At 45.6% G+C, this 18,317-nt stretch overlaps 1 protein-coding gene across 3 annotated transcripts in view; it reads left to right on the forward strand.

Moving 5' to 3' along the window:
* Positions 1-18,317, forward strand: part of LOC310858007 (suppressor of tumorigenicity 7 protein homolog) — a 69,797-nt gene that overhangs the window by 8,216 nt on the left and 43,264 nt on the right. For 2 of the 3 annotated variants that reach the window (XM_083764051.1, XM_083764052.1), the window contains exon 2: positions 5,026-5,061. The exons of the other annotated variant lie outside the window; for it this stretch is intronic. In XM_083764051.1, the coding sequence (XP_083620177.1) occupies positions 5,040-5,061 (22 nt within the window). In that variant the 5' untranslated portion in view covers positions 5,026-5,039. The remainder of the gene's footprint in view (positions 1-5,025; positions 5,062-18,317) is intronic. 3 annotated transcript variants of the gene reach the window in all.

The raw sequence follows: 18,317 nt of genomic DNA on the forward strand, positions 1-18,317 counted from the left end.
CCATGTTAGACCCGGGGAACGCTTTGTCCATATTTTTTACAGTCTATGCATACGAGCCAGATTTGTTGTATAGGGGGAAAAAGTGCGGACCAAGTACAGAGGCAGGAAACTCATAATGTTCTAACTGATTAGGTCAAGTGGGCTCAACTCTAAGTCTGTTCATTAGTAATGTAAATTATTATCGCAGCCTTAGTACTGCTTCCAGTCATTATTGATATGTGATCAATAATGACTGGAAGCAGTACTAAGGCTGCGATAATAATAGTGTTACTGCGAACAGAAAATGTAGACTAAAGGTGGTTGCACACTGGAGACGCGTTTTTCGGAAAACCGACAGAGAAACGCTGCTAAAAATCGGAAAAAGGCGCTTGGTGTGTGGATACCTTTAGTCCTCCAATTATGAATTCAGTTATCGGTATCAATAATGCGATTGTGAAGGCGGTACCACAGAGAGTTTGGAAAGGCTGACTGTGAGCGGTCTCTGTCCCCTGTGAGCTGCTCGGACGATCACACTGACCTCGCTTATGGCTATCGGTGTTTGAAAACCCGACGTGAGAGCAGATTAGAATAGCCGTGATTACAGGTGGGGATTGGTATGTGCTGATCCCAGAGCAGCATCTCGCCACGCACACGCACACACACACACACACACGCCGTCGATCCATCTCCCTCTGCTCCTCCTCTGCCCCTCCCATATACCCTCTCCTCTCTGTGGAGGGTTTGAGGGAGAGAGAGCAATTAACATGACCTGGGAGACATCTTTGTGTGTGTGTGTGTGTGTGTGTGTGTGTGTGTGTGTGTGTGTGAAAATGAATAAAGAGACCCTCCGTTGTACACACACACACACACACACACACACTGCTTTTCAATGGCTGATATTAGGTAATCCTGCCTTCATCCTGGCTGTGTGGCTGACCCAGCAGACACTCTGGTCTGGGGGATGTGTGTGATACCTAGGTGACAATTCCCATAAGACAACCCATTCATCCAAACAGAAAAGTCCTCTCTAATTATATTAAACAACGTCAAAATCACCAACATTGCAGCTGTAGGGAAAGCTTGAATTATCCTCTTTCAATCTGTAAAGTGTTTGTTTCATAAAAATCCACCGTAGACATTTTATGAGCTATACTTCCCGTCAAGAAATTCCTTGCAGATGATTTCTTTCTAAGTGCTGGAGTTTGGAAGTGCTTGTTGACTATCACTCAACGGCCCATGCGTACCACCTGTTTTGAATGTGCACATAATGCAGGAGGTTGCTTTACTGATTTTTTTACTGAAGGAACGCTTCCATACTCATAAAATGTCTACGATGGATTTTTATTAAAAAGAAACTTTACAGATTGATAATCCAAGCTTTCCCTACAGCTGCAATGTTGGTTAGATAGAGAGGACTTTTCTGTTTGGATGAATGGGCTCTCTATGGGAAGTGTCACCTAGGTATCACCTTGCTGGCAAGATGGCAGCCGTGTGAATATCATCAATATCATTGATTGACAAGTACACTTTTCACAGTCAGTTTGCCCACTTCTTACAGCCAGGTTGCACTCTTCACACACAGGCACACAGCCACAGAGATCTCACTCTTCACACACAGGCACACAGCCACAGAGATCTCACTCTTCACACACAGGCACACAGCCACAGAGATCTCACTCTCCACACACAGGCACACAGCCACAGAGATCTCACTCTCCACACACAGGCACACAGCCACAGAGATCTCACTCTCCACACACAGGCACACAGCCACAGAGATCTCACTCTCCACACACAGGCACACAGCCACAGAGATCTCACTCTCCACACACAGGCACACAGCCACAGAGATCTCACTCTCCACACACAGGCACACAGCCACAGAGATCTCACTCCTCACACACAGGCACACCGCCACAGAGATCTCACTCTCCACACACAGGCACACAGCCACAGAGATCTCACTCTCCACACACAGGCACACAGCCACAGAGATCTCACTCTCCACACACAGGCACACAGCCACAGAGATCTCACTCTCCACACACAGGCACACAGCCACAGAGATCTCCACACAGGCACACAGCCACAGAGATCTCACTCCTCACACACAGGCACACAGCCACAGAGATCTCACTCCTCACACACAGGCACACAGCCACAGAGATCTCACTCCTCACACACAGGCACACAGCCACAGAGATCTCACTCCTCGCACACAGCCACAGAGATCTCACTCCTCACACACAGGCACACAGCCACAGAGATCTCACTCCTCACACACAGGCACACAGCCACAGAGATCTCACTCCTCACACACAGGCACACAGCCACAGAGATCTCACTCTACACACACAGGCACACAGCCACAGAGATCTCACTCTACACACACAGGCACACAGCCACAGAGATCTCACTCTGCACACACAGGCACACAGCCACAGAGATCTCACTCTACACACACAGGCACACAGCCACAGAGATCTCACTCCTCACACACAGGCACACAGCCACAGAGATCTCACTCTACACACACAGGCACACAGCCACAGAGATCTCACTCTGCACACACAGGCACACAGCCACAGAGATCTCACTCCTCACACACAGGCACACAGCCACAGAGATCTCACTCCTCACACACAGGCACACAGCCACAGAGATCTCACTCCACACACAGGCACACAGCCACAGAGATCTCACTCTACACACACAGGCACACAGCCACAGAGATCTCACTCTCCACACACAGGCACACAGCCACAGAGATCTCACTCTACACACACAGGCACACAGCCACAGAGATCTCACTCTACACACACAGGCACATATATCTTCAAAAGAGATCTCGAATAAAAACCTGGTCGCAATGACTAACCAATCAGGAAGCAGACAGGCAAATCGACCAATGCTTCTAGGAAAATCTTTGAATGCAGATTGCAGCCCCTAGATGTGTCACAGAGACAATTTTTGGGGGGGGAGTGTTCTACCCATTACTGGCTGTCTGAATACCAAACAATTAAAATAATAATAATTAAAAGTTAATTAAAATTGACATTATTGCTTATAGCAGCTTTAATTGAAGAATTTCTTAGCGATGGATGAATCCATTAACTAGCAACATCCCTACCAGCCCTACTTTCAGCACTTGCAATGAGGGGTGTTCCATGTTGCAATGAGGGGTGTTCCATTCAAACAAAAGGAAACGATTCCAGCACCCTGTCTGGAACAGGGAGGTTTCCACCAGTGGACCCACAGCGTCCATTCATCACCAAGGCTCACAGAATAGACTCGTGACCATGAACGTGTTGCAAGAATGGACTGAGGTTTTCTCTCAGACAATCATAATGTAATTCTAGAATCTCCTCATACTGTGAACTGCTGTGGTGATTGATTCACACAAGGTGTGTGTGCGCGTGTGTGTGTGTGTGTGTGTGTGTGACTGTGTGTGTGTGTGTGTCGGCGTACATGAGGGACAACATCAAATTAGCATCACAAATGATTTGTCGATGCTGCTGAATAATTGAACACGATGTTCATGCTGTCTACCATCAGGGATATTAGAAGTGTGTCTGTTCGGTGATATAATTATGACCCTACAGTATGTCCGTCCCTAGGGTACCAGTAGGGGCAAAAGTGGCGCTGTTGTGCTAGAAGAAACAGAGAGAGAGATAGTGTTGCGCTGTTGCCTGCTGAGAGTGAGAGAGAGAGAGAGACCGCTCGCCAGAACCGGGCCGGCACCCTGGGCGCGTTCCTGTGAATCTGGAAGTTCCCGGGACCCCCACACGGAGTTGCACCACTCGGTTCACACGGGTGTGATTTATTTTCTCCTCCGTTTTACGATTGAATTGTTGAACATAGAGATTATGCAGAATAATTTGTTAATGAGGGTGAACTCTGTTTGTCCCTTATGGCTCACTCACTGGAGTGGGGGTGTGTGTGTGTGTGTGGGGGGGGGGGGGGGGGGGGGCTGGGGGCAATGGTGTGGCAGGTATAGAGTAGACACACACAGCTCTGCTTCATTCTCATTTCAATTTGTCAAACTGCCAGACTACACTAGCCTTTTATTATCGTGTGTGTGTGTGCGTGTGTGCGCGCTTTCTTTTTTCTTGGTCATAATAGAAGAAGCATTTCGATTGGCCAGATTCCCACTCCCCCTCCCCCTCCCCTCCCTCTCCTCTCTACCTCCCCCTCCCGCTCCTTCTCTTAATTCTCCATCTCTCTCTCTCTCTCTCTCTCTCTCTCTCTCAGTAGTCAGTGTGACGTCACTGTGTGTGTGTTCATATATCTATTGTCAGAGGGCGGTTAGGTCCATGCCAGCAGTCGGTCGCTCTTCCTTTGCGGGATTCGTTATTCCTTTTATTTCGTCCTCCTTCTCCTCCTTTCTGCGTCCCACTCCCCCTCCCACCTCCTCCCACCACCCGCCTCGTCCTCCTCCTCCTCTCTCTCAGGACTGTCCCCTTCTTCTCCTCCGCTCTCTCTCTCCTCTCTCTCTCTCTCTCTCTCTCCACACACAGAGCGGGACGGCCCAGTCTGTATAGCCCCCCCCCATCCCTCCCCTCCCCCCCCAACCCGCTGCATGCCCAAAAAGAAGAGAACAGGAGCGCCGGAGCGAAAGAAAGACACTGAAAGAGGGAGACAGACAGAGCGAGGCTGAGAGAGAGAGACAGAGGGAGATAAAGAGAAGGGGGGCAAAAGCGACCAACGTTAGGCGCATCGCAAGAGGACGAGGAGACGGCAATAACAGCTAGCTTTAGCCTAGCCTAGCCCTCTGTGGATTTGTCCGTGGAGAATCGCTACAACACCTCTGCTATTCTTCTTCTTTCTTCATTTCTTTCCTCCTGTCCTCTTCGTTTCCCAGCCCTCCGCCGGCCGAAGCGTCCGGGAGGAGGGGGGTGGGGGGGGGGACAGGACCGAGCCAGCCTCGGCCAGCTGGCCGGCTGCATTGTGTGCTTTGATGTCCCCTGCTGTGTAGCTCGCCTGCTCATCATCCACCCTCCTCCTCCTCCTCTTCTCCTTCTCCCTCTGTCTCTATCTCCATCACAGCTCCCGGTCCAGCCATGTTCGGCACAGAGTCCTCATGTAAGTACTAGCACACTGCCGTCATCCCTCCCTCCCCCCGCCTCTCTGTGTGTGTGTGTGTGTGTGTGTGTGTGTGTGTGTGTGTGTGTGTGTGTGTGTGTGTGTGTGTGTGTGTGTGTGTGTGTGTGTGTGTGTGTGTGTGTGTGTGTGTGCACGCGTCCATGTATGTCTGAGTGTTTTCTCTCTGGCGATGGTTACTGCTCTACTCTGGGGGGGGGGGGGGGCATTTCCTCACCGTCTCCCTGCCTGCATCCCCCCATCCTTCTATCCCCCATCCCTCTTTCCTCTGCTTTTCCAGTTGTGTGTGTGTGTGTGTGTGTGTGTGTGTTGTCCCCCAATGACAGACTGCACGATGTGAAAGTCAGGCTCTAGTGTTTTTATGTAACCCTCCAATGGCAGCCGCTCGCCATGCAACGACACGCGTCACCACCATGGTCACTTCTCCTCTACCTCCACCTTCATCCCTCTCTCTCTCTCTTTGTCTGTCTGTCTCTCTCTCTCCGTCTGTCTCTCTCTCTCTGTGTCTTTGTCTGTCTGTCTCTCTCTGTCTGTCTATCTCTCTCACTCTCTGTGTCTTTGTCCATCTGTATGTCTCTCTCTATGTATATCTCTGTCTGTCTCTCTCTGTGTCTTTGTCTGTATATCTCTCTGTGTCTCTCTCTCTCTCTGTGTCTGTCTCTCTCTCTCTCTCTCTCTCTCTCTCTCTCTCTCTCTCTCTCTCTCTCTCTCTCTCTCTGTGTGTCTCTCTCTAATTGCATGCCTCTGTAGATAGACAGCCACAGTGTGTGGTTGGTTTGAAGCTCTGTGCATGCTGTGTGTGAGCGCGCCAACATGGACGCCTTCACTGGAGCCATGCCTGCCTTCCCCCCCTTGGTCTCTCCATCTCTCTTGTCTGTCTTTGTTGACATTGAAGTTGGACCAAGGAACACGAGCACTTTCACATGCTGCTGGTGCTAGCTGAGTTCAACAGAGTGTGTGTTTGCGTGCACGTTGCTGTACAAATGTGTGTTTTCTGATTGATGATGATGAAGCCTCCGCCAGAGGTGATCTGCAGGCAGGCCAAAGTTACCAGACAGAAAATCTGTCCTTCCATAACATCAATTCAACACACGGCTAGACGCACGCACACACATTCCGCAGAGACTGAAACATACAGGTATACTGTAGGTATATGCATAGAACCACCATCGATGATAACATACATACGATGATTGTGAACGATTTTGCCGACGTGCTAATGGGGGACGATATAAAACAAAGGAAGCTGTAGTTTGCTACTAAACAGACATTTGCAGCACAAGGGCTGCCAAAGTAGGCTGTCTTTTGTTGTTTTTCTTGTTTTTTCGCCCCCCCCCTCTCTTTGAAGTTAGACTGGGCCAGATCTAAACGGACTGGGCCACAATTTACAATTAATTTAGGCATTTAGCAGACGCTCTTAATCCAGAGCGACTTACATTAAGCAAGAACAAAAAGCATCATACATCACATAAAATCACATAAAAAGCATTTATCATGAAACATGCGTAAGCTAAGAACGTAACAGTGGAATATCTACTGTATATAATGAAACTATACATATAAACTATACATATATACTATACAATGCTATACATATGTACTATGACGTGCTATGGCTACATACAATGCAATTATAGTGCTGTTTACATAACATGCTATAAATCTGTATCAAATGCTATCCAAGTCTACAGAAATGCTATCTAAGGGGGTAGGGTAAGTTCTATGGGCCATGATGGAGTCTGAAAAGGTGGGTTTTCAGACTACGGCGGAAGATTGGGAGTGATGCTGCAGTTCTGACTGCAATGGGAAGTGCATTCCACAGTTTCGGAGCCAGAAGGGAGAGTTTGGGTCGTGTGGAGCGTTGTCCCGGCGTTTTTAGTGAGGGTACTTCCAGCTTCCCTGCGTTGGCTAATCTGAGTGCGCGGGAGGGTTTGTAGGGTTCAATCAAACTTGCAAGATATGGGGGAGCCATACCTTTGGTTGCTTTGAATGCCAGCATCAGAGTTTTGTATTCTGTGCGGGCAGCGACCGGGAGCCAGTGGAGGGAGCGGAGCAGGGGGAGACATGTGAGAATTTTGGCTGGTTGAAGACCAAGCGAGCTGCGGCATTTTGGATCAGCTGGAGAGGCTTAAGTGCACATGCCGGTAGGCCAGTGAGGAGGGAGTTACAATAGTCGAGTTTTGACCAGACTGTTGTCTGGATTAGGAGCTGGGCTGATTCCTGGGTGAGGAACGGTCTAATTGGATGGATTAGGAGCTGGGCTGATTCCTGGGTGAGGAACGGTCTAATTCGTCGTATGTTACAGAGTGGAGCTGGGCTGATTCCTGGGTGAGGAACGGTCTAATTGGTCGTATGTTACAGAGTGGATTAGGAGCTGGGCTGATTCCTGGGTGAGGAACGGTCTAATTCGTCGTATGTTACAGAGTGGATTAGGAGCTGGGCTGATTCCTGGGTGAGGAACGGTCTAATTCGTCGTATGTTACAGAGTGGATTAGGAGCTGGGCTGATTCCTGGGTGAGGAACGGTCTAATTGGTCGTATGTTACAGAGTGGATTAGGAGCTGGGCTGATTCCTGGGTGAGGAACGGTCTAATTCGTCGTATGTTACAGAGTGGATTAGGAGCTGGGCTGATTCCTGGGTGAGGAACGGTCTAATTCGTCGTATGTTACAGACTGGATTAGGAGCTGGGCTGATTCCTGGGTGAGGAACGGTCTAATTGGTCGTATGTTACAGAGTGGCCCGCGAGGCCCAATGGACCCTACAAGATGGCAGTTAGATTGAATCCTGGCCCGGTCCTCACATTCACTAGGACTATTATGGTCTGTCCACCAGTGGTGTAAAGTAACTAAGTACATTTACTCAAGTACTGTACTTAACCCATTTTGACCTGAGATCAGATTCTAAAAATGTCTTCTACATCCTGACAGGTTTCTGAAAAAGCTGTTTCTATGTCAGTCGTCAGTCATTTTTCAAAAATAGCAGAAAGTGGCGCGCTGTGAGCTTGTAGATCTGCCAAAACATTGATTTGACAGCGTTGGTTACTAGTTACTTTGTACATTTGGACTATTACGAAACATACAGTAACCACTTCAGCCCTGCCCCCTATATACATTATGAAAATAGCTGTTACTACAAGCTTGTACATTGACTATTTTCAAAAGACTTGTATACATTTGAAAACTTGAAATGGGACATTCTGCATACTGAGTACTTTTAACTTTTGGTATTTTATGTACATTTTGATGCCAATACTTTTAAACTTTAATTCAAGTACATTTTGAGTTCAAGTTTTGAATTCCAGACTTATGTAATGTATTTCTACATTGCGGACGTGGTCTTTTATTTACGTAAAACATTTGAGTAGTTTTTTCCACCACTGCCCACCCCGTAACTTTTCTGTTTTGAAAGCCAGTTTTGAGGCCAGTGTTCGCCCACACTGACTGGCAGAGAAACCAGTACAGTTCCTGTCTGTTCAGCAGCCATAGTTGGCGCAATGGTGTGAGAGCATTCCTCCTCAAAGCCAGCTGAATAAGGGGTGAAGCCATTTATCGAAGATTGATCTAATTCACCCATTTAGGCCTGACGTCGAAATAAAAAAAACGTTCGCTCTGAATGAATATATATTCAAAGATTTTGTGCCACATTTTTACGTCTTTTCAAAAATAGCAGATCTACAAGCTCATAGCACGCCACCAAGTGGCGCGCTATGAGCTTGTAGATCTGCTATTTGTCAATAGCTAAAGTATAACATAATGCTTAGTTAAAACACCAAAAGGGGTTCCCGTTCAGAATGGGTTAAACTTTGAAAGTGTAATTGGTTAGTCTTAGAACAAAAAGTATATTATTGTAACACTTTATAGAACCAAACTAAAATGTGAATGTTTGTCTTTTGTTCCATATTATTAAATGAAAGATTAGCTTTTTGATGACTGTCTTGTCTGCTGGGTAAACATAATTAGCAGTTATAAGTCTCTTTTGGCTCTGATATAATTTCTGTACTTTACAAACCTTATTTGACAATCATTTCATGGCCTATACAGTGCATATATAATTGGTCTAGTATTACTTGAATAATAGAAAAAACTGAATTGACAGATTATGGTATTACGGGTATGTTTAAGGGATTATGAAATTGATCATGCAGCCTTAGTCTGAATGTGATCCTGGCTTAGAAAAAGCACTTTTTAAAGTGGCTATGACATGATGCAAAAAAGGGGTTTTAAGTGAACAGGATTGTACAGGATTGTAACTGAAAAATTGCAGATCTACAAGCTCATAGCGCGCCACCGAGTGGCGCGCTACGAGCTTGTAGGTCTGCTATTTTTGAAAATTGACTGACGACTGACATAGAAACACAGCTTTTTCAGAAAACTGTCAGGATGTAGAAGACATTTTTAGAATCTCATCTCAGGTCAAAATGGGTTAAGTCTGTGGCTCACAGTCACAAAGCGACTCCTTGTGAGCCTTGTTGTTCTGCAAAACCCATTCCAAACCTTTGGGTCAACAGGGTCAAACCTGTTTTTCTACTAGATAATAGAGTTGTATACATGGGACAAGAATTATGTTAGGAAATCTGAAAGAATTTGACCTACTTTCTAGGCTGACGTCGGCATCTTTGTGCAAACTCTCCTGTTCTGGTCATATGGAGGTTGTTGTTGTGCGGTGTAAATTCTGTAAAATGAGTTACTCTGGACATCTTATCTGGACAAATTCACTATGCTGCATGTTTTCCTGTGGTGTCCTCTTCAATCGTGTGAAAGGGTCGGGCCATCTGTAACGTGCATACAGAGCTTGCCTTCAACTTTGTGTTGATGTACCACAGTCCACACTACTTGTGCCATTTGACGAAATAAACGCATTTAAACGGGAGATAAATGTGAACAGAAAGGTGGTAAGATCGCACACAACTCGTCACGATGCAAAAAACCTTATTTTAAGATGACCAACGTTTCGGCAGAAAATGCCTTCTTCAGGGTATGAAGAACTATGAGTTGTGACATAGCCATGTCTAGAGCCACGCAAACCGTATATGGACCTTCAGTTCATATCTTCATGAAGCCAGGTCGCTTCAGTCTATAACACAACAATGAATGTGAAGGAATGTCTGATGGCTGTGGTCCACTGACAACGGGGCTACACAGCGGACAGGTGTCATGGTACCAGGAGAACGGCTGGTTGCATGCAAGTCATGCTTTGGGGTTTGTACATACCATACATGTATGCATTGGACCAGGCTAATTGTACCAGCAGTAAGACGAGGCGGCGGCGGGGGATGGGTTAGTCCTGTGCTGTAGAAACAACATGCTGTCGCTGCCTGTTTCCAACACGGAAGCCAAGAGGAAAGCCACAGAGGATGAATGCAGATATGTCTGCTTGCCGTGCCATAGAAATGTCTGGTCGTCTTGGACGATTCACAACTCTCCAAAACAGTTTGAAATCAGTTCTGAAGTGCCAGACTCGGAGAGTCAGTGTCTGTGCTGTAGGTACCATCCAGACTCAGAGAGTCAGTGTCTGTACTGTAGGTACCATCCAGACTCAGAGAGTCAGTGTCTGTCTGTAGGTACCATCCAGACTCAGAGAGTCAGTGTCTGTCTGTAGGTACCATCCAGACTCAGAGAGTCAGTGTCTGTCTGTAGGTACCATCCAGACTCAGAGAGTCAGTGTCTGTACTGTAGGTACCATCCAGACTCAGAGAGTCAGTGTCTGTCTGTAGGTACCATCCAGACTCAGAGAGTCAGTGTCTGTCTGTAGGTACCATCCAGACTCAGAGAGTCAGTGTCTGTACTGTAGGTACCATCCAGACTCAGAGAGTCAGTGTCTGTCTGTAGGTACCATCCAGACTCAGAGTCAGTGTCTGTACTGTAGGTACCATCCAGACTCAGAGAGTCAGTGTCTGGAGGTACCATCCAGACTCAGAGAGTCAGTGTCTGTAGGACTCAGAGAGTCAGTGTCTGGAGGTACCATGCGTGTAATGTGTGTAGAGAACGACCTCATAGGAAATGTTCCTGCATGGCTGCTCGCTGTGTCCTCCAAGTCAGCCACAGCGAGGCGAGCAGCCATGGTGTTCACTGGAGTGGGAAATTACCACCAGGGGGAAAGAGACTGGAGCCTTTTCTCCCTTTGGTTTGTCTTACTACTCTTTTGTACTTTTGAAAACATCGAACATTTTTTGGGATTTCACCGGCAAATTGAATTTCGAGAGTGTACGAATGTTACCCAAATTACAAATGGATGAATTAACACAAGCGACAAGGCAGCTTTATGAAGAACAAGGCCAGCTCTATCGTGTGAAACGATAAACACACACACACACACACACACACCTGGCTCATTTGTCTGACATTTGACCCGAGAGCAGCCTTCCCCTCCGCAGACACCATATTATGCCCCGCCCCCAGTGTTTATTTCGTCGACTAATACTATGACGAAAGATGTTCGACGAATACCTTTTTTTCACTGACGAAAACTAAATGGAAACTAAATGACAACTAAGACTAAATATATTGACAATTTCGTCAACAAATACAAACTAGACTAAAACTTTAGGGATGTTAGTGGACAAGAGATCCAGTATAAGCAAAAGACACGAGTCAAACTCATTTTACACTTGGTTGCATGCTGAAAATGGGTCACGAGTCGCGCAGCTTGTAGATCTGCTATTTTCAGCACGTGTAAAATCTGACATCAAGGCCCGTCAAAATACATTTTAGTCGACTAAATCAACTGCCGATTTAGTCGACTAAAATCTTATGATATTTAGTCGACTAAAACTAGACACCAAAACATTCCAGGTGACTAAAATGTGACTAAAACTAAATTAAAACTATAGGGCTGTTTGCACCAAGAAAGATTAAGCCTTAACAAAAAGCCTTGAAAAATGAGGATCTAATTCTAATTCACTTGCTTTAAGTATCAATAAGGGATTCATTCTAAAGCAGCAGGAGAGGTGGTTTAAATGTATACATGGCAGCATAAATCAGATGGCTCAAAGAAAAATAAGGGACAGTCTAAACCCAGTCGAATTTTATGATTATGATGACTTTAAAAGGCGGTACAGATTCAGCAAAGCTTATACGCATGTTTTTTTAGCGAGTGAGCGTGGTTTATTATTATTATTATATATATTTTGCTGCAGGCACAATATTTAAACATAAGCTGCTGCCCACATTCTCAAATGTGAATGAAATAGCAATCTGAGAATCCCATCGTCAAATATTCGGGAAAACAGCGCCTCCCCTGTCCTGAGAGACTAATGAAATAGTAACGCTAGGCTCAAGACTGCTGTTTATTCACAACACAAAACCAAGATGGCAGACACACAACAAAGTTTAATCCATGAATTAATCACAGTTTAAAGTTTTAATCACAGTGTAATGGGTTTTAATCACAGTTTAAGGATTTAATCACAGATCTGTTTAAGCAATGCTTAAAATTAAAGTGGTGCAACACAACTCGAATTAAAATGAATCCTTGATCAACAAATCCTTGATTAACACTCACAACTTAGCTTCATTTAATCGTTCTTGGTGCAAACGGCCCCTATGACTGAAAGTTAAATCAAAAGTTGCTGTCAAAAATGACACTGCGGCCGCCAGGCGCTTAGCGTGGATGAAATGATTGCCTGGGTAGATTAACATTGCTGGGGTGAACGATTTTGCCGACGTGCTAATGCTACTAAACAGACATTTGCAGCACAAGGGCTGCCAAAGTAGGCTGTTTTTTGTTGTTTTTCTTGTTTTTTCGCCTCCTCTCTTCGAAGTTAGACTGGGCCAGATCTAAACTGACTGCCCCCCCCCCCCCCTTCTCTCCAGCTTTGCCGTCCATAGACACCCGGGCTTGGGTTATTTATTTATTGGCTCCATCCTCGTGGTACCACTCTCTGGTACTGGTACCACTCTCTCTCTGGCTCCGCTGGCTTATTGTGCAGCAATAAATGTTACTCAAAAACGCATGCCTTAGTGAATGACAGAGCTGTATTTGTAGTATTTTGTAATATTGTATATTAATTACTGGACAGACGGATATAAACTGCGACTGTTTGGGGCAGGCATACAACGGAGATGCATCATTTCTCTCTTAGTTATTCCTGTTGGCTCAGGGTTGTGAGTGACGGGAAGACAGAGAGGGAATCTGACACACAGTATTGTAAAGGTCACAGGAATACATGGCAGGTTTGTGAGCCTGCTTTACCCCTCCTGACCTGTGTGTGTGTGTGTGTGTGTGTGTGTGTGTGTGTGTGTGTGTGTGTGTGTGTGTGTGTGTGCGCGCGCGTCCTGTGCAGCTGCTTAATGTCGCATTCACACCAGCATGCTACACTGGGTTTAAAACTAATCCTCCTGCTGCGTATTGTGGGAAAGTTAGTGCGCTCCGTTTGGTAGGTGTGAAGGCTCATTCGAATCCTGCAAAGAACTGCATTCGCTACTTCGCCAAAAAAATGGGGGTTTCATTTCGCTTCAAAGCGCAGAGCATCGCAGGTGTGAATACAATCGCATTAAGTATAGGGGATGAATGTGCTGTTGTTGTAGAAGTTGGTATTTGGCACACGAGAAGGAAGGAGAAGGCATTATTACGCAGCGACGCGTAAAGATGTCCCGTGGACAGACGTGGTCTGAGATAGAAGCCCTTATTGCAATATGGCCAGACCATCATATTTATCAAATGCTGAAGGTTACACACACGAATAAATGAATGCAGTCGGTGTACAGGATATACAGCAGGGTACCCCAATAGGCGGCCCGCGGGCCATTTGCGGCCCACAGAGCGCCCCCTTGTGGCCCATGAAAGAATTTTCACATTTTTTTTTTTTTTTAAGGGTCCCAGATATAAATGGCATTAAATGGGGGTCAGTAGCCTATGCATGTCAAACTGGGCATCCTTTTCAAATGGGGTCTTGCCCTGAAAATGAATTTTCAGGGCAAGACATCGACCTCGCGCGTGCAGACTCGGCCCCCAGCCTGGTACGCTAGTCAAAATATGGCCCTTGAGGAAAATTAATTGGGGAACCCTGATATACAGTATAGCGAGAGCATAGAGGCGATTGGATTGATGGATTCCATCGCACATTTGCGCAATGTCGCATTAAACTAATGAGTTTGCGCTCCTAGTACAGACCTGGACCGGGCCCTGACAAGTCGACACACCAGTCCCCGACGACACACACCGTACACTTTCATTTTTATAGCCGTAGCGAATGAAAATAAAAGCCTGGGTACAGAGGCTACACATTGCAACCACGTTACCATCACTTTACGTCCTGCAGTCCTAACTATTACTCTCACCATATACAGTATATATTTCACTGTGTAGTTTATGGATTGAACACATTGATAACGTTTCCTGCTGCGGTCTGACTCAGCCAGTGAGAAGGCAAACGGAGCAAATGAACAGTTTCACTGCCTGCTAGGGCGAGATTGGGCGAGATTAATTAATGATCACAGATCGCCTAGGTGGTGGATGGGTTGGGTATGCGTGCGTATCGCGATCAAATGCAGTGAAACCACTTTAGCTCTTGTAGGCCTACTTTACTTTATCAACTAACATTACGTTAGGGCGGCGGTGGCTCAGGGGTATAGGGGCTGGATGGTAACCGCGAGATTGGACGAGATAAGGGTTTATAATGTTTAATGTGTCGCCATGCTACACTTCGCTTCCGCGCTGGCGACGTCATGGATCATTTTCCATCCTCCTGTCCCGGGCTAGACCCGATCCAAAATAACTCTTTGTATTGGAAATGAGCTCAGTTTGAGGTGATCATACAAAACATCCATGTTTTGGGAGGTCAATAAAAAAAATGATGGCGACCTCGTGGGACCGTTTCAGCCGTTCCGTGTTCCCCGAAAGTAGGTGTCGCTTCAAATGGGGACCGCACAGGCTGAAAAGCATTAGCCTGGTTAATAAACCAGACTAATATCGCACGGACCGCGGGATATTAGTCTGGGGAGGCTCAGCTTGGATTTCATTTCCAGGGGGGGCGGGTTGAAACATTTTCTCTTTGACGCAATTGGTCAGAGCTACTGTCAGTCAAAGGTCTCAAGCATTGAAAGTCACTGTACCAAAGCCCGCCCATATTGCATACTGTGTCCCGATTGGCCGCCCCATTTCTCTGGTGTAGGAAATGGGCGTACAATTGAGCCTCTCCAGACCGTAATCCGCCGGCAGGCAATTTATTTTTGCCAACGGCTGATTCGGTCTGGTTTATTAACCAGGCTAGAAAAGCATGGCTGTGTGTGCCAACCACTAGATGGTGCTGTTGGCCGCGGAAAGACTTAATTATGTAAGAATGATGCAACTTCTCCGCCCATTCATCAAGTCTACTTGAAGTCTAGGTGTGAATGCGACCTACCTAAGTCAACAGCTGTGTTTGGCTCCAAGGCTCCAATTATAACACAATATGTATGTAACGCACAGTGACTAACAGTTCGGACGGGTGCAATGTTTTTCTTTCTCAGCAGATGACAGTGAGTTTAACGAGACATTAGCTGATGTCGACTCTCACCCACTGGCATCTGTTGGCCAGGGAAAGTATTAGCAACATAACAGGGAAGGTTCTGAAAATCCCAAGTGGCATTTATTGGGTGTGCTAATACGTGCTATACAGAAATAGATACTTTTGTTTTGGTGCAAGATGGAGTGGTATTGATCGGTTAACCTCTGCCTGCATCCATCCATCCTCTGCTTCAGTAAGCACATCTGGAGAGAGACTCGACCACCACTGAAGGCTCCACTATTTTGTCGGGAGAGTAAATGTCGGATCGCCTGCAGCACACCTATAACCATTTACAATTTAGGCATTTAGCAGACGCTCTTAATGCAGAGCGACTTGCATTAAGCAAGAACAAAAAGCATGGCAATACATCACATTATATAAAAAGTAGTTATCATGAAACATGCGTAAGCTAAGAACGTAACAGTGTAGTATCTATGTAAACTATACATACTATACTATATTATAGATTATACATGTGTACTATAAACAGTGCTATGACTACATAGAATGCAATTCTAGTGCTGTCTACGTAACAAGCTATAAGTCTGTTTAAAATGCTATCTAAGTCTACATGAAGTGCTATCTAAGGGGCTAGGCTAGGGCAAGTGCTACGGGCCATGATGGAGTCTGAAGGGGTGGGTCTTCAGACTACGGTGGAAGATTGGGAGCGAAGCTGCAGTTCTATGGTAAAGGGATGAGCTTGTTGAATTGAAAACGCCAACACCAAGCGAAGGCCCATTTTAAAGGTTTCATGACATTCATTTTCATTTCTTTTTAGGGTTAGTTTTTCTTTTCTTTTAGGTTTTATGACCTCGATTACACCCCAAATAATCTGAACTTTGAACATTCAGTGGATTTTTCTGTGGTCTGTAGTTTTCTCTGGGGTTTGGAAGCCTTTTGAGCTGCAATGAAAACAGGCAAAACAGTGAAAACAGCTGGCAAATCCCATTGACATATGGGATTTGCAGGCTGTGACATCACAAACAGCAGGAACATCAGAGCCCTTTTTTTAGCCAGAAAACCCCAGACCACAGACATTCTACTGAATGTTAAAAGTTCAGGTTTTGGGGTGAAATTGAGCTCAGAAAACCTAACCTAACCTTTTTATTATCTCACAATCCCTTTAAGTCAGAAGATTGCCACAGGCTACAGCTGAGTTGTATGAAAATTACATCATTATGTCAGCCAAGTCAAGGACCTTTTATGTTTTAATGTTTGCTTAAAGTTGCCAAGGAGCACTTTAAGCAAATGTGAAATGGTTTGTTTAAAAAAGTGAGTTGCCCCTCACTTCAAACAATCTTTTTTACTAGCTTGTCGGTTGACATTATTGTCTCCACTCTCCGGCATGGGGAGAGAGTATGTTTTGTGTGTGTGAGTGTGAGTGTGTGTGTGTGTGTGTGTGTGTGTGTGTCCTTTCACATTGGCCTGTTATAGCGCCACCAACAGGTGGTGAATTATGACGTTGTAATTTGTGCCAGCCAAGTCTATGGACTTTAATGTTTGTTTAGGGAAATGACAATGTTAGACGTCAACTGTCTCATAAGAAATACTGCCCTCACTGCGCCCCTCACTTCACATGTATAACATTACTTGAGAACATGAGGCGGCACCACTAACTATGGGAGTTGTATGTTTGTCTAGTGTCTACTACGCCACTCCATCAGGTCGTTTTATTGCAATGTTTTAAACAGACTAAGAGACTAAGACCAGCCACATAAGCATCATACCAGATGTTCTGGAGGATACTGTACCTGTCCAACTTCAGTTCATTTCTATTAGTGAATCATGTTTACTGAAAATGTTTCGTTTTGACGAAAGCCAAGAACCTCTTTAGATGGCAAGCCGGCACAACCTGCTGTGTCTCTGTTGCCATGGATACCATGTTGTGTGTTAAACTGAGGGGGGTTTCTGTGGTAACTGCTGACTACAGCTATTTTGGTCTGGTGAAGAGAAGAGCTCAGACGGGTGGCCAGGAAAGGAGGCGAGAGAAGAGAACTAAAGGAGAGCTTATTTGAGCTGAAGGCAAATCTTCCTAAATGATTCTTTCTTTTTGTGAGTAGCTTTGCTGCACCCGGTCCACATGGAGGATGATCCACCTACCGGTTGTTTGTTCTCACCAATACCAGAGGTCAACACTTTCATATAGCTTTACCTTTATTTACCCTTTTTGGACTGAGGTCCCATCTCAATATGTAGTTCCAGGGACCCCCCAGATGCCAATATTTTAGTAAAAAATGTTCGCTCTGAAATATATATTCAAAGATTTGCGCCACATTTTCACGACTTTTCAAAAATATTTTTCAATAGCTAAAGCACCAAATGCTTGAAACACCAAAAGGGTTTCCCGCCCCAAAATGGGTTAAAGCATGTGGAACTCTCAGATTGATAGGCAAAATTGGATACATTTTCACAGAACTTCCTTCATAAGATCTAACCAGGCAGTATACAAACATTATTCACAACAAATCGCTTTCATTTATTGCGTTCTTTAAACGGATGTGACGGCGTCTCAAAAGTTTTGCACTAGAGACTATGTAATTGAGTGATGTCTTGTGTCATCTGCTCCCGGCTCCATTAAAAGGATCTGATGGCGTCTCAAAAGTTTTGCACTGGAGACTGACTACGTATTCGAGTGATGTCTTGTCATCTGCTTCCGGCTCCATTTTATAGCTGACTGAAGTGTCACTAACACTAAAGAATTCGTCTGGCGCAGCCAGAGAAAAGTAAATAACGGCCATGGTCTGGTCTATAC

The sequence above is a fragment of the Protomyctophum parallelum genome (genome assembly GCF_964188405.1).
Source record: "Protomyctophum parallelum genome assembly, chromosome: 4".
Classification (NCBI taxonomy): domain Eukaryota; kingdom Metazoa; phylum Chordata; class Actinopteri; order Myctophiformes; family Myctophidae; genus Protomyctophum; species Protomyctophum parallelum.